This window comes from Ursus maritimus, unplaced genomic scaffold (assembly GCF_017311325.1).
Source record: "Ursus maritimus isolate PB19 unplaced genomic scaffold, ASM1731132v1 scaffold_3, whole genome shotgun sequence".
NCBI classification, from domain to species: domain Eukaryota; kingdom Metazoa; phylum Chordata; class Mammalia; order Carnivora; family Ursidae; genus Ursus; species Ursus maritimus.
The window spans coordinates 3,173,799-3,194,969 of record NW_024425563.1 but is presented as its reverse complement, the minus strand read 5'-3'; the positions used below and the strand labels follow the sequence as shown (position 1 = coordinate 3,194,969).

General features: G+C 48.9%; 1 protein-coding gene across 1 annotated transcript in view; it reads right to left on the bottom strand.

Moving 5' to 3' along the window:
• Nucleotides 1-19,576, bottom strand: part of PAXIP1 (PAX interacting protein 1) — a 49,602-nt gene extending 30,026 nt beyond the window's left edge. Inside the window, exons 1-5 of the mRNA XM_040643763.1 lie at nt 19,436-19,576; nt 15,600-15,734; nt 11,102-11,145; nt 8,777-8,840; nt 1,603-1,716 (exon numbers count right to left, since the gene is read on the bottom strand). Coding sequence (XP_040499697.1) covers nt 1,603-1,716; nt 8,777-8,840; nt 11,102-11,145; nt 15,600-15,734; nt 19,436-19,516 — 438 coding nt within the window. The 5' untranslated portion in view covers nt 19,517-19,576. The remainder of the gene's footprint in view (nt 1-1,602; nt 1,717-8,776; nt 8,841-11,101; nt 11,146-15,599; nt 15,735-19,435) is intronic.
• Between the last annotated feature and the right edge of the window lie 1,595 nt (nt 19,577-21,171).

Here is a 21,171-nt window from a genome sequence, read left to right as displayed (position 1 = left end):
GGGGGGGCGCTGGCACAGTTCCGCCATGGCAGACGCACTTACACACAGGAGCCTGTAGCAGCTGTGAACCAGCCTTTCCCAGTACGGAACAAGCGTACTTTGTCCTGTGGATTTTGTTACTAAATCACTCCACTCTTCTCCACTAACTGACCATTTTTGAAAATTCAAGATGTGAAAGGTAGTTTCACTATGCCATTTAAACATTTGCTTTGTTCATTAAAAAATAAAAAAGGATTTAAAGAGATGCCACTGATTTTTGTGTGCAATCAGCTGGTCTGCTTGACAAACCGACCCCACTCACATACTTCCTCTTAAATTACCATTTGGCTCTTCAGAAGTATTGCTCATCCCTACAAAAGCTATAAAGACTTTGTTTCCTTTCAAACTACCACCTAAAATCAAATGACTTTAGCCATAAATTATAAAACATTAACATAAAATAGTATAATCAAAGCATACTATATTTCTCTTAAACGGTTATGCAAAATAGTTCTTACTCAAATAGATTTTAAGATTCAAATCTTCAATTTTCACAGAAGACCTGTCTTCTTGGATTGTGGGGCTTACTACACTAACTACCACACCCACTGGCTCAAAATCTGTCGTCAGGAAACCTGGGTGGTGCACGGCACACACCTGTGGACCAGCTCTGCTCCGTCTCAAAGCCCCTGTGAAAGGGGTCTGCTCGGCAGGGCAGGTGCACGTCAGCCCCAAGCCAACCACCGGGCAGTGGTGCCCTGGCCAAGGACTGCGCACATGCCTTTCTCCTCGCACGCCACTCAGCACACCCGTGTGGAAAACAGGATAACAGCGCTGACGTAGACTGAAGGCAGTTAAGAAAAAATAGAGGAGATACCAATGCGTGGAAAATTAACTCACCATAAATATACTGTCCTTGACTCTCAAAGTTATGAATAACTGCTGATGGGACTCCCAGAGTTTGGTTTCCCGAGAGCGGGGATTCGCAAACTCTCCTGTGCAACTGAGTCACCGGGAGGGCCCAGCACAGATGACTGCGCTCCCCGTCCGCCCTCACCGGGTTCTGATTTACGGGGTCTGCAGCGGCCCTCGAGTTTGCATTTCTAACAAATCCACAGGACAAGGCTGATGCCGCTGACCTGGGGACCCCACCTGGGGAACCAAAAGCCTGTGACCCCACCAGCGCTGAGATCCAGGAGCCCTGTCATTATCAAGATAAATGTGCTTCTATATATTCTAGATTATTAAAAAGGAAACGGTCTTGGAAACTTCACCAAATACATGTTTACACAGTTATCCTCAGTACAAGGCCTTTTTAAAAACTGTGAAGATGACTAGAATTACATATTTTCACAAATAAAAATGAACTGAGGTTTTACTGGATTTGAAAGGAAATTCAAGGGATTCAAAAAACTCCCATTTTCTCCATAAAATAACCCCCCATTACTTTATATACAGAGGTCCCATCTGGCTCAGCATCAAAATGATAATCCTTTCACAACCTCGGTGGAAGGAAGCCGGGTCTCAGCTTCTGCAAATGGAATCTAACCAGTCATTTAAAAGACAGCAGCAACAACACGTGACGGCTGAGTGCGGAGAGGGCCAGGTGCGCGCAGCGCTTACCCCCTTCGGCTCTGGGACGACCAGGTGCGTGCACCTCCTGTCGAGCTGTAGCTGGCACTGCCCCCCGTAGAAAGTGAGCAGAGCCCACAAGGCACTCCTGTCGTCAGACGACACCTGCCAGACGGGAGACACACGAGTCAATCCAGGCAAGGTTAGCGTGAAAATACACTGTTAACATCGTAACAATTCTGCTGCATCAACTTAGATGAAATAAACTTAAGGGTATTAGTGGGGAAAATAGATGAGCTTTTAGCCATTTGCTTATCGTGACAAAAACTTTCATTCCTATCATGATAGTTTTATAGACATCTTTTTGCCTTGTCACCAAAAGAATAAAAAAACATATCCATAACACTCCAAAAAATGAATGGAGGATTATTTCAACAAAAGTGATGGGGAAAAGAAGCAGAAGGAACCAGTACATCATTCCATCTTACAAGTGTCATGTTCTAAAACGTTTAAATACAACAGCAGTATCAAAATCATTACAGAACTCCTTAATCATTAGTAGATAAATACTAATTAAGAAATGAATAAAATAAAAAGATAAAAACACGTTATTTGTAAGCTCAGGGAAAAACGTAAATATTACTTAACGCGTGAAAGGAAATAAGGCAAGCATACAAGGAATAACTGTTATGCTCGCGTAAGTGACGAGGTCAACTCCACATCAAGTGGCTCGTGTTGGAAGAGGCTTCCTTCCACTAGAACAGAAACAGGACCATTTATTGCCTGCCTCCTATGTGCCAGGAACTGTGCCAAGTGCTCCGTAAAATCCCTGATTCTGACGACCGCCACGCAAAGTCGGAATCATCAGACCCACTGTACAGATCAGGAAACAAACTTACAAAAATTACAGCTACTCAGCAGAAAGGCTGGCTCTAAAGCCCAGGTCTGCCTAAACCCAGGCCCACCTGCATTTCCCTGTCCTGTCCTTCTCTAAGGGCACTTACTACCAAAAACAACTTCTAAAAAATAAAATTTTAGAGTCTAAAAGACAAAAGAAACAAGAAAAGTAAATGTGTGTTAATTAATTCTAAGGTAATCATTTAACGAAGTCAATTTTTTTCCTGGATAATTTATTATAAATTGAGGGTTATGGTTGTTAAGAATTTTGAACAGTCTCGAGTTAATTCTGTAAATATTACAAACAGCATGTTTTTAAAACCTGCCGTTACTCAGCTCGCCAGAACTCTAACGTTTTACATCTACTTTCATCCAGTTCACAAATGTTTCTAGAAATTATTTTACATTCCACACTACTGTGACTACTAATAAGAACACATTAATTTTATAAAATCACCTTGAAAAATCACTATTTTATATCTCTTTTAGTCATTGTCACATTTCAGAGACTGGATCAGAAAATTGTTACTTTTAACTAGAGGCTTTCACAAAAACATTTATCTCCCACAGCGTCTGGAGAGGTGAGATTTAATTACATGATAATACGGACTACTCCAATAAATTGTTGTATCATCTTTATTAAAAACGAAATTAAAGGAACATAACTTCAATATGCCCTCTTTGGAGAGCCCGGGCTACTCGTCAGTTACGCGCAGCCCTGGCCAACTGACCGCAGCGAGCCTAGTCCGCGGCCCTCCCCAGCCTGCGGTACAGGCCTGCATCCCAACAGGGAGAAGTGTATTGCTGTGGAAAGAACATCGGTTGGGAGAAAGGGAGACCCGGAACAGATACACGGTCTCCAAAACTAGCTCCTGTCAACCTGGAGAACGTCCATGAACCAGATTCTTCATCGATGCACGTCTAGGTTAAAGGACTTCAAACATCCACGCCAGCCCATTTAATGAATCTGTATCAGCATAATTAATAACTCAGAATGCTCTTTCCACACCAAAATGTTAAGTTATCTAGTGGTGATGGAATTATGGGGACATTTTTGTTTTCATTTTTATACTTTTCTGTATTTTCCAAATTTTCAAGAGCATTAATTTTATAATCGGGGATAAGTTTGTTTTTTTTTTTAAAGAAAGCAATCTTCGTAAACTACATATCTCGTCACCTTGGCTAACAAACACCTCGATACCTGAAGACCAGACCCAACTGCTTCAGCAGTGAGTCGGGCCGTCCTGGCCATCTGACCGTGTGGGGGCCAGCCCCCTAGTGCTGCGCCCACACCCGCGTCTCAAACCACAGCCACGTTTGCGGGACGCGCTGGCTCCATGCCTTCCCCACCCTCGACTCCCGCTCCGCTACCACTGCCCCTGGACTCCCAACAGCGAGCTATGCAAGCATCTAGGGGCTGGTCACGCTCCGTTAACTTCAGGCTTACCCTCCCCACTCCACTATTCTCGAAGAATGCGGAGCAGAGGACGGTCACCTCATCCACGGCCCCCACTGAATAAATGCCTCCTTCATACCAATCAGGAACACCCGCCCTTCACGGGAGGTCTCACACAAGCAGGACACTCCTTGGCTCTAGCCCCCTGAATGTGTCCTGTGCCACTTTGATTAAAAACTACAGTCGTCCTGATTAAAGATGGGGGTCTCACTAAGAATTACGTCTTTAACTTCTTTGATCTCTCTCACAGAACCTAGTACAGTGCGAGGCACATGGGTAGGCAGTCAAGAAATATTTGTTGATTGAGATACAGAATGGAAAGGGCTTTTATTTTTAGTCTTCAAGATTTAAATTACGACCCTGGCCAGGCTCTCCATCAGACTCTTGACCTGTCCCCCGAAACCTACCCAGCACATTACAACGGGGCCCCCGCCTGCATCAATACCGGGTCAGGAGAAGGCAGATGGTGTCTGTGCTTCTCAGCTTCTGCCGGCACAAGCTCCCTTCCCTACCTCTCCCTGGGAGAGCTCTGGAAGACTCCAACAAAGAGCTCCAGCTTGTATCAACACCCTGACGGGGAAAAGACAGAAGGTCACTGAGAGCCACCAAGCAAACAGTCCTGTCGTAAAGGCGGGTCCTGCCTGGTAGTGTGCGTGCGAGCGCTCTGGTGTTCAGAGAAAGGTGCAGGCACCCAAACAGATCTGCGTGACACAGACTGACCACTGCGATGGCTTCCTCCTGGCACCGTGTCCACACTCACACCCCCTTGTTCCTATGTGTGCACTGCAACGTGCCGTGTGCTCACGGGTCTGTCTCCCCTGCAAGAACAGACGTTTACTGAGGGGAAGACAGCCTATCTGAACTGATCTGTACCCTCGGCATTGCTCCGGTCACGGAAGAAGTACTCATCAGGTATCTGTTGCACCAAAGTCCCTTAGTCGCACACTGTGCATGTTGTCTGTGAATACATCTTAAAACTGACATTAACACTTTTTAGCAACCACAAAATATGAGTGTCCCCAGTACACTTTTCTTAACCAGCGTTTGGGCACATGAAAAACTATCAAGTAGAATTTTGTCCATCCTCATCCGATCAATCTTCATGAGCTCAAAAGCACCGCTTTTTATCATGTGATCCCAGGACACATTGGGGATTCCAATTCATCATCCTCAGTGATGAATGGTGTACTAAGTGATCCATAAAGATCATTCTGATCCTGGATTCCAATTTTTATTACCTAATGAATTTGCTAAAAGGATATAAAGACACTGTCAAGGGTCCTTCTAAATTCATTTTTCTGTCTACCACAGACCCAGCCACTGCCCACAATGAGTTTCGCACCTAGATAAAACTCTACGGGCTGGGACCCTTCCCAGACCACAGGACAAAGGACGCCTGCTCGCCTCTGTCTGTGCTCTCTACCACCTAACTGGTACCTTTTCCGTGGGCCCCCATTCTCCCCCTCCCCCCCCTGCTGACTACATCTGCATCTTCTCAACCCCAGACCGGAGATCCACATGGACCCCGAAGGCTGCATGATGGCCACCAGGCCAATCAGCAGTCCTGGGTCCCTGTCCAGCATCTTTGCCCTCCTCCTCTCCCGGGTCACAAGCAGGACTGAGGGGACACAGGAAGCCATGCACAACTACCTGCCACAAATTAGGGCCCCACACCTTTACCTGGGGTGCTGCTCTTGTCCAGCAATAGAAACCAGTTGCATCTGATTTCATCCTTGGCTTCTAAAAACAATACCCCACTCCTCCACTACCTCTATTTATGCTCCAGTCTCTCTTCTTGCCAACTCTCCTTCACTGCACGCTACCCAAAGCTCTCTTCCTGGTTACATGTCTTTCTACCTTCTTCTACAAGAAGCTAATGCTCTGCCCTTCATGCCACGTCTCCACGGCCCCCCAGTGGGGTAGCTGATCCACACCCCAAGCTAACATGTTTCAAGCCGAGGTCACCATCTTCACTGTGTGGCTAGCCAGGCTCCCGCTGCCCATCTCCAGCAGGGATGCTGGCCAGCACTTCCCCCCAGACTCCTGGTCTGATGGAGGACATCACCTCTGACTCATGAGTCACCGTGGAGGCAGCTCCTGCAGGACTTGATGCAGGACTGTGAGCACTGCCTTCTCCTCGTCCGTCCCAAGTATGCCCAAGTCACCAAGTCCTGCTGCTTCCTGTCTGGGCCTCGTGTGCACGGCAACATCCTGAATCCAAACCTCTACCTCGAGTCCAAGGCCACGCCCCTCCCTCCTACCCAAACTCCCATCCCTACCCCGCCGGTCCTGCTACTGCTCCCAGACCAGTACCTACAGGACTGCAAGGATTTTAATTTTGTTTGCTTTTCTGTTTTCTAAATGTCCTAATATAAGTATGTGTAATGCAAATTTAAATATATAAGAAAAAAGAAAAGAAGCATCCTACTGGCTACTTTAGGGAGCTCAAACCCCAACACCTGGTTTCAGTCCCCATGTTCCCCACCACCCGCCCCCCTGCACCGCGAGAACAAGCCTTTGTTCCCTGGCACCCTTCCTCCCCTTCCATGTGGCTCTACACAAGCACACCCCGCCTTCATGCTCTAACTCTGCCCACTCTTTCAGGCCCCTCAGGTCTGACATCTCCCCTCCCCACGGGCTTCCCAGACTCTGCCATCCACCTCGGGCCTGCTCTTGCAGACTCACACACTGGCGTCGGGGCCACCGGATTTCGCACAGCACACAGCAGATGGTGTGTGTACCATAACCTTTACAGTATGTGTCTTAAATAATAATCCGGTACATTTATTAAAACCTTTGTTAAATATAACTATTGGTTTTTTTCTAAGACTGAAAGTGTTCTCTAATGTTAAACTCAGTTAATATTTAATGACGTCTAATTACCAAATTTAAAACCCTGAAATCATCTTATACTCACGTTTATTTTTGATTTTCTTATTTCCCCAAGTCAGGTCTGCTAAATACCATGTCACTGTGACCTCAGTCCCTGAAAATACCTCAGGACCCCCGCCCCAGCTTCTTCCTCTCTCCTCCCCTTCAACTTGCACCCTCCAGATAGTGGGGTCCAAACCTCTGAACCCACACATCCAGTAAATGAAAATATAATGAAATGCAAAATTCACATTTTAGCCAAAAGACGTCGTGTTTACACATTAAGGAATAATAATGTCTTCATGTTTAAAACCTTTCTGATATTTATTGTACGTTTGGAACATACAGAGAAGTATAAGGGACCAAGGAAAGGCACATAGAGCCACAGCACCATCATTAAAAGGTTTTCACTTTGGCCAACTTCGAAAATCATTATCGTTATATACGTTTATAGCACAGATGTGAAAAACATTGAAAAATACAAATATCAACAAAATTCCTGTTCTTAAAAGAGGAAAAAAGAGCCAAGATTTCAAGGATCCCTATTAAATGAATGTAGCAAAAACAAAAAGAATTTTATAATCTTAAAGAACTTCAAGAATTTACACGAGATACAAACAAAAACAAAGCAACCCTCCCTGAACTTGCCTACTGTGTAACCAGGGAATGGAGACAGGGAGGCCGCTGGCACGAGAGCGTCTCCTGGCTTCAGGACTCCCAGCTCCCCTAATGCCTCCAACAGGCCCTTTCCTCAAGGCTGCCACAGGGACAGGGCCACGCTGCTCCTCGCCAGGGTCCCGGTGGGAGCAGGTCCGCGAGGGCCTGTGGCCAGGCAGCCCTGTGGACGCACCCTTTCCTGTCCTCATGCTAAACACACCGCCCTATGCAACTGTCAAGTGAGTTCAAACAACACCCAGTGAATTTGTTATAATGGTTTTTTAAAGTTTGAGGGTTTTCTAGTTGGCAGTGCAGGGGACAAATACAATTAAAAATACTGAATATTCACTTTCCCACTACTTAGAATTCCTCACTGGTGACATTTTGGTCTCTCCTTTTGGATATTTCTCATATATTTTACTTGGTTACTGTAACACAGCACATACTGTTAATGGCCTGCCTTTTTTCCCCATGGAAAGACTTTCCCCATCTCTTTCCATATTTTCATAAAGCATAATTCAAACCTGGCTCCGTAGTTAGGCTATCATGTAAATGCACAGAACAGGTTTCTGAACCATTTCCAAACGCAGGATGATCTCATTTTTTTCCAATTTTACCCCATTCTACATAATGCTCTGCTGACACCTTTACCCATCAATCTGCCCTTATTTCTACCAGTTCGGGACAAATTTCTAAACAGAAGAGAACTGCAGGGGAGAATAAAAAGAGTATTTTAGGGCTCTTGATTCGACAACTTTTTTTTTTTTGTAGAAAACAGCCGCACCGATGTACACTCCCACCGCCAGGGAGGGGGAGCCTGTCTGCAAGAGTGTCAGCACCCAAAACTCGGTCACAAACTCGAGAGCGGACAGTCTCATCTCAGTGCTATGAAAACATTCACGTCTTGGGTATTAAAGTGTGTCGAATGTTTTATCACACTTGTTATTTGTAATTCCTCTTCATAAAAAGTTGAGTTCATTTCTCTGCCTTATCTACTGAGATTTTATTTTTCTTATTAATCTGAACCTTTATTAAAAAAATTCTTTGCCTTTATGACTGAATTTTTGTCATCTTAAATAATTTCATTTTTACTAGTCTTTCATATTCGAACTCTGTATCTTTGTAATTCTTTAGAAAGATCATTTCCACCCATTAAAACTTGATACCTTAAAACTAAGCATGAATATTTAAGTAATTATAAATGTGTCATAAGGTCACACTGAATACAGTTACTTAGTAAAGAGCTTCTTTAAAACTGGTTTATCAATAGGTCATAAATCCAATCTTATAAAAACTCAGAACTATTACGTGTGAATACCACCGACAGGCGGTAATCATGCTTACCTGGGAGAGGCAGGCAGTGATTCCAAAAAAAATCTGACATGACTCTGGAGAAAAACCATTTACTCTGTTTGATAGTTATTAAGATTCCAATTAAATGAGATTAGTGCACCTGCATTTCCCTAAGACATCCTATCTGCCCGTTTGAACATGACCCACCCCTGCCCTCCCACTGGATCCATGTAGGAAAAAGACAGGCTGACCGAAGAGTGAGACAGGCAGACTGGAGAAAGGAGCAGCTGACAGCACAGAAAGAACAGAGAGGTCGTGTGAAGCACACTTTCAGACCCAGCATCTCCACTGACTTCATCAATGAAGTGGGCACAGCACTCTCACAGGGAAAACCTCTGAGACCTAGCTCGCTGCACACACACACACACACACACACTTACATACACACACGGCACAGCCGTTAGTTTAAAAGCAGGTGAAAAGCCTCAGGTGTATTTCAGAAGCAAACATTAAGGGAACTTCTGTGGTATGGCAGAGAATCTTCCACAGAAGAACCCAAGTTCTAGTCTTATCACCACCACCAACTCTATGAACTTGGGCAAGACCAACTCTGAGCTTCAGTTTTCCCTTTGTGAAAACAAGAGTCAGAAAACATAATTACCAACACCCCCCCAGCTCTAAAGCTCTGATCTGTAAAATTCACTCAGAAGAGCTTACTGTGTGCCGGACACAGGGCCTATGGCTGCAGCAAGCGGACACGGCCTCTGGGTGCCTGCACTCTACAGTCTACTCAAAGCAAACGTGACTTTTTGAAGAATTTGGAGTGTCTACAGTTCAAAATGAGTTAAAGTATGACTTTGCTCTTCCTACAGGATACCCACGGATACGTGAATTGAGAGAAACAGACCGGACTGAAAATCCCGCTGCCTTCTGGAAGCCTCTCGCACAGCCCTGCGGAGAAACCTGAGAGAGAGCCGAGCCTGCATGACTGCGCTGTGCTCTACAGCCCCCAACGTCACGCCCTCAGCCCCACCCTCCACCACCGGTTTCCATCCTCCTACCTGCCCCTTAAGGATTTCCTCCGTCCAAAGACTTGGGGCCACCTGAACAAAGGCAAGTCCGGCGCTGTCCGCCCGTGAGCGGGCTGCTCTGGGACAGGCAACTAAGGACTCCGGGGCAACGGCAGCTTCTTAAGGGATCTTGTGGGAGAATAAATGACCTAGCGCAGGAAGACCCAACCTCTCGTCCTCAAAACCACCCCTCTCTCTCCCCGGCTTCTCCCCCTGTGCTTATAAAGACTACAACAACTCCCAAGAAACCAAAAGAACGAAAACTAAAACAAAACAGGAACGGATTTCCTTTAACTCTTTAGATTATGAGGAATCTTGGAACTTCTGAGTTGGAGAGGCTGAAGTTCTGCACATCCTCCAAGAACTGCTTACAAAGGGATGTCTTCTGTTTATTTGAGGCCACCTATCAATATTTAATATAAAAAGATTCCCTCCATCTGCATCAGTTCAGTAAGTAAAAATGCATTCACAGGAACTGCCTGGCACAGCTGCAAAACAAAACAGGGGAAGGACATCATCCCTGCCGGAGTCTGCAATGTTACCATCATGGTGGGACCGGGTACCCCTAAGAGAAGGGATCCCCACAAGCAGGCTACACGTGAAGTGACTGTCCAGTGAAGCTCCACACTGCCAGCTGGAAACAGAAGCCGGGAGGCTCAGGACACTGAGCAGCAGCCGGACATCTCCCAAAGGTGGGGGGGACTGTGCTCTGGAGCCACGCTCAAAACCGAGGCGAGGGACACCGGCGGCACGGGACACCGGCACGGGACGGAGCTCCGCGACGGCAGCGACGAGATCTTCGTGACCCCTCTGGTTTTAGTACCCAGCCCACAGCAGGTGTCAACACCTGTGTTAAATACACCTTCTACCCAACCTATCAACAACAACAGTGCACGAAACTAAAGACGGTCTGCTGTTCTCTTCCCCGTCTACTCCTCAGATAACTCATCATTTGGCTCAGGTACACTTACAATTTCAGAAATAGTCCACCTAACTGGACATCACAAAAATGGTCTGTTCCAGAGACAAGAAAACTGAGGTCCAGAGAAGCAGACTGCCCAAGATCATAAAGCCCAGGCCCAGAACTGAGCTCGTGCCCCAGGTTCCAGCCCAGAGATGCTGCCCCACAGCTGCTGCCCCTCGCACCAGGGGTGATGACAAGGAGCAGGTGCGTGAAGTCTGACGCAGAATGGAAAACAGGAGAGACAGAGAATGCACACACATGAACTGCCCTAACTAACGAATCCACTGGTTACCGCGTCAGCCTTAAACCCAGATTCCCTCCTCCCTTCCCCAAAAAGGATACGGCAGAAGAGCTCCACACTGAACGGACAAAATCACCCAAGATGGCTGAAAAAGAAAATAAGAACTCAAATCAAAAAATATTTTCAAACTTTATAATCAAAATGACATTATTTCATCAGCATTGCTCCTAGAAATTATAATCTGTTTTAATGGGTTACAAAGCACCCAGATCATGAGTACTCAAGTAGTAAAAAAAAAAAAATACCACAGTTATTAATACTCAAGGTGAAAAGCTGAATTATAGAATGAAGCACTACCAGATATTTTTAAAAATTATTACATACAGAAATTTAAATTCTAGGTGTACACACTTACTACTGCTTAAGCGTCTAGGCCAGCTGGAGACTATCCTAAGGACAGGGACCTAACAGCCATCCCCACTCCCTCCCCATCTCAGGTACATCAGCAGCTCCCTGGTTCCTGTCTTCAATCTTGAAATCCAACCAAGTGTAAATTCATGAGTGTTTTCAGTAAACCCCAACAGACAGAACATTTGCAAACCATGAAAAGTATCTCTGGTAATTTTTTACAAGTTCCAAAATTCAGATTCATTATAAAATCGTAGCTTAATTATTACCTTTTGGAGTAATTTATATTTTTAAAAAATTATCTTAAATTTCTACATTTAATTTTTAAAGTTACATTCAACTACATATTACCCCATTTAGCCAACTGAAAAGTCCAGAAACTTTAACCCACTGAAAGGTACATACATACTTATTATTCATGCATCAATTTATTCATCAAGTATTTATCGAGAATCTACTTTGTGCCAGAGATGGTGCAAGGACTGCAAATAGACGCATGAAGGGGAGAAATGTGGTCTCTGCTCTCTTACCCCTCATGCTGCAGCCTTGTGACCCTCACCAATCTTCCGGTCTTGTCAGCCAGCCTTAAAATGACTCTAGAAAACCAAACCCCCTCATCATTTTCCAGGTGACACCAACAATGTTTCAGCCTCAGTTTATAACAATGCGTCTTCTGTGGACAGGATGTAGGAATACTGGGTATTTAAAAAAAACTGCAAGACTAGCCGTACTTGGGATCATCATTTCACCACAATCGGGCGACTTTGCCGAGCGCGCTAACTTGCTGCACGAAGTGCCCTGCGCTGCAAGACGGCACTTCACACTTCTATCCATGCCTTCCAGCCAACGCGCCTTCACATTTCTTTGATAACCCTGGGCAAACTTCGGTTAAATCAAGGGGGCTGGCCAGCATCACGAACTGCTACTGGCCCTGACTCTTCCACAATCAACATCATCCCGTGGGCCGAGCTTTATTCTCCACAGTGACACCTGGAGCCCTGCGGAGATCCTTGGCTGCATGGCTTAGCGCCAGGCTGCTTTCCAGAAACCAGCATTTATACTTATCCCTTCCTCTAGAGTGCAGGACGATTTTTGGAGCCTGGGGCAATGCACTGTGACAGCATTCGGGCAGGTGAAAGTGCGACTTTTCTCGAGACACTGGGAGAGGTGCCTCTGAGCAGGAGTGTGACCACGGAAGGAAGCTGACACTCTGGAAAGGTACCCCTTCCAACTATCATGCAGCACACACCCTGGGAAGTGTCCCTTTGCGAACCTGGGGGTGAGGGCAAGCATAGGTATCCCTGTTTAAGGATTTAGGGCTAGTCATAATATCCACGCAGAGTAGACCCACCCTCAGACCCTCATTCAGAGGGGTGTAGAAAAAATAATGCCAAGTCAGTAGGACACACCAATAACAATAAAGCAGAAATGGAGAACTAGAAAAGCATAGTAACAAGGAATTATTTATCCCAAAGGCCAATAACAATATATAAAAATAAGCCCACTGTAAGTCAGCATAATTAACATTTCCAACGATGCCCTAAGGCCACCAAGAAAAATATTTCCATTAAAAAAATTATTCTGTAAGTTTTGGTGCCTAAAGATGCAAGTTTCAAACATCTATACAATCCAAATACATAAATGATAAACTGTCACCATGCATTCAGATGACTTATTTTTAAAATGCAGTTGTCAAATTTAGTAAGCTAAAGGCCAAGGGATCTGCGCTTATGGAACCAGGCCTCTGCCTCCATCAGCTGAGCTCAGACTAAAAACTTGAGGGCAGGGGCGCCTGGGTGGCACAGCGGTTAAGCGCCTGCCTTCGGGTCAGGGCGTGATCCCGGTGTTACGGGATCGAGCCCCACATCAGGCTCCTTCGCTATAAGCCTGCTTCTTCCTCTCCCACTCCCCCTGCTTGTGTTCCCTCTCTCGCTGGCTGTCTCTATCTCTGTCAAATAAATAAATAAAATCTTTAAAAAAATAAAAAAAAAATAAAAACTTGAGGGCCTAGCAGCATCATCTTGGGGTGCACACAAACTGCTGGGTCAGCTCTGACAAATTCCATCATCCTGTCATGTGGCACTGTAGTCCCTGGACAGGACAGGCACTGCCACAAATCACAAGCAGCCTGGAGCTGTGAAGTAGATGAAAGATGAGTGCGCCTGGGGCCTCGTTTCAAGCTAACACAGCCAAAGGGGAAGAGCAGGACGGGGGGTCTATTAAGCTAGATTGGCAAAATGGTGATAATTATAGAAGCTACATAATGGGTATTTTATGCAGCCTTATTACAGCCTGACTTTTCCAGAAATACAACATGTAAGATGAAGACGACTGTTTTTTTAGCTCACAACTCTAGCAAGGACTGATCACCATTCTGAAATGTTACCGCCCAGTGGCGACCGTGCCCGTGAGCTTAGGGGACCAGTCCACATCTGCGGCACTCACTTTACATCGGACCAGTCCCAGAGGCTCACCTCCCTACCCCATCCTCCATGGACTGGTGCCCAAGGATTTACACACTGAAATACACATTACTGGGTTTTTTTTTCCTCTTTTACATTTCACTTTGGGCAATTTATACATAAGTATATGTGTACATATAGGTTTTAAATTACGTAATGTTCTCTTACATATAAATAAAGGAATAGTAAAGGCGGTATTACAAAGTGCTTGCTGAGAAATGGGATTTGAGCATCATGAGATTTAAGAACCACTGCTCTAAATGGTCTGGCAACAATGACCTTAGTCCCCAACATTTGTTACTAAGGCTGCCCTTTTCAGGTTCACTCTGCAACCTGCATAATCTAGGGGAAGTCACTGTCTTGAGACAAGGGGTCCCAGGCAGCTGAGGGGGGCAGAGATACTGTCCCCACAGCCAAGGAAGAATGGAAGCAAACCAGAGACAAAAGCAGGGTCCCAGGGAGGTAAGTGCGTGAGCCCACAGTCCAGCGCCTGTCACAAGCCTCTCTCTCTCACCAGTGGGGTCAGGTGAAGCGAGCAGGGACCTGTTCATGGTCGGGCTTCATGAGGGAGCTGGCCGTGCCGAAACAAGAGGTCCAGGGTAGCAATATGGCCACCGCATGGCATCGCTGCAAATTAAAGTCACTCTGACTGACATGGCCTTCTCTGCAGAGTCTGGTTTTTGAGAACCTTCCCATGAGACAGATCTGCTTTCAGGTTTATTTTCAAAAACCAGGTTCCTAAGCCTGCAAGGCAATTTCAGACCTGGGTACTGATGAGGTACAGATTTCCCAGCGGCCAGCCAGCTTCTCGGCACCCCAAACTTACCGGCAATCTTTCCTAACTCCTAGCCTCTCTTGTTATTAAACCATAGTAATTTTCGTACTGATTTTCAGGCAAAGTATTTGATAGCACGCGCGCGCGCACGCACACACACACACAAAAGCAGTAGTGGAATGAACTATTTTAAAACAAACATATAACACCTATGATTAGAAAAAAATTGAAGGACCAAAACTAGAAAATTACATTTCAAAACATGCATTTAACATCAGTCAACTCAACTACGAGCAATGAGGGAACAGCCCAGTGTGCAGATCAACAAACTGTGAACAGGTCACCCACCAGCTGAGGCCCCCACTTTCTAGAACAAACCACCCAGCGTCAGCTGGTACCAATAATGGCCACCGGGTGGACAGTGGGACAGTCACCATGACCACTGTCGGAGAGCAGTTAAACAGCACAGCAAATGGGGGACAGGACTCCCTCCAACATGTCTAGCTGGAAATTAAGACCCCACTTGCCACAGTGGGGATGGAAAGTAGACCCTCCAGGAGTCACGTCCTGACAGGACTCCGCCTGCCCGGGGTGAGCATACTTCCTAAGGAGTCCCCAGCGCCCATCGCTGTACGTGGACACACCCATTTCCAGGACACGTCCCTGGCTCTCTACAGGGCCAGACGGGGAGGGGCAGAGAGGAACCAGGCCATGCCACAGCAGGTGCCTGAGTGACCGATCAGTACCTGCAATGTACAGAAACCTGGCCACAGCATGACTTACCGCAACAGGCCTCGCGCTGTGGTAGGCTGGTGACGTGTCAGAAGAGCTCTGTTCACCTAGCAGCTTCCCATACAAAACAGTACTTGGGCAAACACTGAGTTACAGTAAGACTTTACACTGATTTCAAGACACATGATCAAGTGTATAAAATTAATGAGACTTACTACTGACCTTAACTACAGGTAAATCAAAGACTTCCCGAGCTTCTCCAACCTCAGGATTGTCCCCGTCCTCTGAAATTATGTGTGAGGCTAGAGCGTTGTAGGACACTTCCTTGGCTTTCCCAGCTTTGAGAAGCTGGATAACCTTCAAAAAACCACACAAATTAAAATGAAAAACACTGCATTTCATTCTTGATTTACACAAAGTGTTGTGAACAATAAAATTTCTAATAAAAACACACCATGTTCGCAACACAGATTTAATAACCTTTTACTCTGACTCATATGCCATCAAACATTTGAGGACAGTAGGAAGCAGATCCTGATCCACTGACCGAGAAAGCATGGAGGCTGTGAGCCAGGTTCCAGGCAATGTCTCTGCCTGGAAAACAGAAGGTCTGACAGACGACACTCCAGTGCTGAGACGGGGGCCCAGGCTCAAACTTCAAGGCTTAGAGACAGGTAGTTTCACCACAAATGGGAAAGTTTCTAAAAGAGGAGCTAGATGAGCAGAATCTTGATGAACTTATGGAGTTAGACAAAAATACATGCACTGTTGAGGGGAGAGCAGCATTCGACACTGGACAGGTGACAGGGTCAGACTGTCACGTGCTATGCAAAAGTGTTTGTATTTTAATCTCATACAGAAGTGTCTTCTGGAGCGATGCAAGGGTTTTAAGCAGGGAAATGGCATGACCAGATTTTGCCAAAAGATTATGGTCAGTGCAAGAAGAACGGACTAAGCTTGAGACAACTGCAGCAGTCCCGGGGAAAGCAGCAAATAACTGACCCAAGGACTGTCACTAGGGACAGGAAGAAGAAAGAAGTGAGAACGCACAGGACTCAGTGCCTGGGAGGGGCAGGAGTGCAAGAGAGAGTGCTGGGGCCACAACAGTAGCATGCACGGAGGAGCAGGTTACAAGTGCAGAGGTGGGGAAGCAAGAAAAGTACTTTGGTTTGGGGCACATCCTCCCAATGCCAGGTGGAAAGTCTAGGAAAAGACATCAATGGTATCTGGAAGACGTGGGCCCCAACCAGATGGGGAGTCAATGGTGGCCGAAGTTCTGAGAGTGAGGCCCCCAGGTGCACAGTGGTAAGTGAATCGGAGGCTACTCACCTGCCAGACTTCAGGGACAGGTGGAGGTGAGCGCAGAGCCCGAAGAGCCCAGGGATGCACCACATATGAAGGTGACCTGACACCCACGTAGCTCAATTTACCCACAAGTTGGGTAAATTTTTTCAGAATGTTTTATTGACCAACGAGAGATGGCAACTGGAGCCAATGCTAAGTATTTAATAAGTGAAAAAACAGTGGTTGTAGCCAGGTCACCTCCACTTTCCTCCCTTCACCTCCAAGCACCTTTAGTTTCCACATCCACTCAACCTGACCCACAGAATATGGCGCCCTCCTCCTATCTATCCTCCAGCCTGCATTTCCAACCCTACTGCCTGTTTTAGGAGTCTTGAGACTTCAATCTCTCCCCTTCCACCCACGAACAATGACGTTCCCACTGATCCTCACACGCGTGCACACAGGCACACGTGCTCACACACCCAGGCCCCTTCTCCGCCTCCTCTTGCTGAAAAATCGCTTGGAACAACAGACCAACCTATCTTCACTTTCTCACCTCCTGCTCAATCTTCACCCACCGTCGCCTGCCTTTTCTACTTTACTTCATGGACCGAAAGATGCCCACCATGGGCTTCTTTCCAGTCTCCATACGACTGAATCTGTCTTACTAGATTTAGCTCACGTCACTCTGCACCAGGTGTACTGGTCATCCTGGTGTACCCCAAATATATCAACGCCTCCATTCCTCAGCACACGCGTTCCACCTCACCCTCTTACCTTCTGCGTACAGCTCAAGAAGTTCAGTGCTGCCTCTTCCTATGCACCCCAGCAGAAAAGTCTGTCCTTGCTGCACCTACCACCCTACACTGTAATGTCTTCAGGTATGCTCCCCAACCCTCAGCAATGATGGGACCTCAGGGAGGGGTATCAGGTTCCATTCATCTTCAGATTACATCTGCCATCTAGGCCACCGCCTAAACAGGTACTAGATGTTCAATATACGTGAACTTTCTGAATCCGTATTTGTAAGATTCAGGGAATCAATGTTCTGGCTCTAAATCGTTTAGAAAATATACTGTTTCACATCAAAGTGGTTTGCCAAGGACATTTTTAAGCACTTAGATTTGACTCATAGTTGAGCAAATATGGTTCCAATTCAGCTTGTTCCAGGTTTTAAGTAACATTTGGTTCAAGTCCCTCATAAGAGCCAAAGTCCTAAAATGAAATAAAGAGAGTAGGAAGGAGGTGGGGGAGAAGGATGGAGAGTGAAAGACAGGAAAATTATCAATACTGGAAAAAGCTGCCTGTTAACAGGCGCTCGTCATGATCACTCTGGGCTCAACACCTGTGTATCTTTAGATTCAAGGCTCAGTCTCTTCACCCTGTAATTACAGTAAAAAAGGATCCACCTTGGGGGTCATGCAAGGGACTTAGTTTAGTTTACTAAGATATCAAGAGATCAGCCTCTAGAAGGCCAAGACCAATCAGCCTTCCACAATTCCTTCCATGCCAAACAATATTACTGGTGGAACACCTGTCTCCACTCTGGAGGACTGAGGTCTAATCACCTGGCTCTGCATTCCCTCCCCTCCACGCTTAGCACTCACAGCAAATGAGACACCCCAGGTAACTTGAACTGCACAAACTTTAATAAAGGGAATCCTGTGAGGATTCACCTGAAAAAGATATTCAACTAAGATTCGCTTCCACAGTGGAAGAGTAACACTCTGACGTTTAAACAGAAGTATAAACTTAGGGGAAAAACAAGATCCTTTGGCATGAACCTGTTAAATGTTTACAGTGATGGTGCTACCCGGGTATCTTCCACATTTACTGTTTAATCCCCCCAGTTAGGAAAATCAAAGAATGGGAATTCGCGGATGGCAAACAGCGCCTTGCACACGACTGAGGCTGCACAACCCCGACGTGTGAGCTCCGGTGGCTGTCCACAGCAGGGGCAGTTCTCTAAGCCCTCAGCAGCCTGGACCTGGGGTTCCTAGTTGAGCTTCATCCGCTTCGCCCTGTCCACTCTCGGAACCCAAACCCACGGGGTGGGCGGCAAGAAGGATGCTCCCAGTCCGAATTTGCCCCAGAAAGGGGCAAAGTGGCAGTTGGCTGAAGTGGCAGGCTTGGGGGACTTACCACATGAGGCAGAACGCCGGACCCTCACCAGGCGGAGGTCGGTGACAATCCGTGCTAGGCCCGAGGCATGGTCCCCCACCCCCACGCTCTCTCCTCCTCTCTGGTCAGAAAGTAGCCCCGTCTCCACGTCTTCCCCTCCCTGAGCTCACCCTCCAGGTGCCGTCCCCGCTGATGGTCCCAGTAGAGCACGACCCAGATTCACGCTCCCCCTAATCGTGGGTCCTGAAGACTTCCCCGCTCCAGCCGCCCGGCCACGGGTTTCCCCGACCACCCCCACGTGCCCTCCCTCTCCTCTGCTCCCCGCCGGTCGCAAGTCCCGCAGAACCCCCACCCCCAGGTCCCCTGCCTCCCCTCCAGAAGATCCCGCAGACCACCCCCCAGGTCCCCACTCCAGGTCCCCTCCCCTAGGTCCTCTGCCTCTGGTGCCACGGGACCCGCATCCCCCGCCCCCCGTCCCCTCCGGCCCCAGGCCTGCTCGGCGCCAGGTGGCCCAGCGTCCGCGCAGCCAGGGCGGCGGGCCCAGCGGGGCCCGGCCGGAGGTGCCCCGACGTTTTGCGCCCGGGCGCGCGCCCGCGGCGGGAGCGGGGACGGGCCGGGGACGCGGAGAGCGGCGGACGGGGGCGGCGCGGTACCTGCGGGTCGATGTCGCCCACCGCGTAGTACTTGACCTCTCGGAACATCTCCTCGGGAACTTTGGGCGCCGGCTCCGACATGGTCGCGGCGGCCAGAAGGCTCCGCGGCGGCTCGCGCCCCGCCCCGCGGGGCCCGCTCCCCAACGGCGCGGCCGGGGCCCGGTCCTGCGAGTCGGGCCCGCTCCCCCGCCCTCTGCGCCCCCGCCCGCTCCGAGCGGCCCAAGCGCGGGAGCCGCGCGCGCCCTGCGGGACGCACCATCCCGCCGGCCGCTGAGGGGGAGCGCCGAGGAGCTGGCTGGTAGCCGGCACCGCCCCGCGCTTCCGCCGCGGCCCGCGGCCCCGAGGGCAGGGGCACCGCGCAGCCCGCTCCGCAGACCCGGAGCCCGTGGCCGCCGCTTCCTCGCGAGGGGGGCCCCGGGGACGCTGAGAAACGCGCCCCCCCCTTGTTGCGGCCCGAGTGGGCCGGTCCCGGGAAAGAAGGGAACGCGGGGGCCCCTCCCGTCAACTCTGGCGGCCGCTCGCGGCGCAGGCGCGCGGCGGAGGGGGCGGGGTTTGCAGCCGGCCGGCTGAGGCGATGGCGGCGCGCGCCGGCCTCCAGCTGTGGAGGGGCTCACGCCGCCGGCGGCTGCCCAACGGAACCCGAGGTAACGCCTCAGCGCCCGCAGCCGAGAGAGGCCGGGTCCCGGGCGCCGGGTCTTAGCTGAGGGGCGGACGCTGAACTGCGTCCGGGACCGAGAGCGCCACGGGCTGGCCGAGGGCTCCAGGCCTCGCCCTTGGGCTTCTCCCCGTCGCACCCGCACCTCACTCCTGCCAACGGAGGCCTTACTCCCCTCCCCCTATAGTCCCAGGCGGCGGCCCGCCGTGACGTACACTCTCTGACGTCACCCTGGCGGCGCCTCTCTGACGTGTCCTCGCCCTGACGTCACCTGGCGGCGCCGCGGAGCCCCGGGCGCCAGTGGACGCCGGCACGGTGGGCGGGGGAGTGCGGCCGGGAACTGGAGATGGAGGACACCGGGGCCGAGGTGGCCGCCCGCCGCTGCTATCAGCTGCGGAGTGAAAGGCGTTCTCAAGTCAGTGTTAGTGCTCTTGGTCCTTTAAAGACCCGGGAACATCCGGAGTTCCCTTCTGAGGCCTGCCTGAGCTGGCCTCTGACCCCAGGTGCGGTGACAGGCGCTCGGGCCCGGGAGGACGGCGTGGCGGGACTGGGAGAACAGGGCGGCCGGGGAGGATGGGGTGGGAGGACGGAGAAGACTGGGAGGCTGGGGAGGACGAGGAGGACGGGGTGGCGGGACTGGGTGGCCAGGGAGGACGGTGCGGGACGGGGGAGGATGGGGAGGACGAGGGGGTGGCGGAACTGGGTGGCCGGGGAGAACGAGGCAGCCATGGAGGAGGGGGGAGTGTGGTGTGCGTGCGGGCTCGTCGCTTCCGTGTGTGCTTAGCAGCCAGCACATTCCTGTGATGAAAAATAAAGACACGAGTGCTTTTCTGAATAAGAATCGCTCTCCTTCCTCTGAGTACCGGACAATGTATCTGATGTTGATCGCTACAGCATTTTATGTTCGATGTTAGGAAAATGTCGGTGTAATAAATCCCTTTTAAAGACCGAACCAAAATTAGCTTGCCCTGTTACTGTGTGACAGAACTTGTTTAGCTCTTATCTTCTCTGGTTAAACACTACATAATTTTAAAAGACAGAAACCATACCACACAGGTATTCTGTTCTGTAGGCTAGAAAA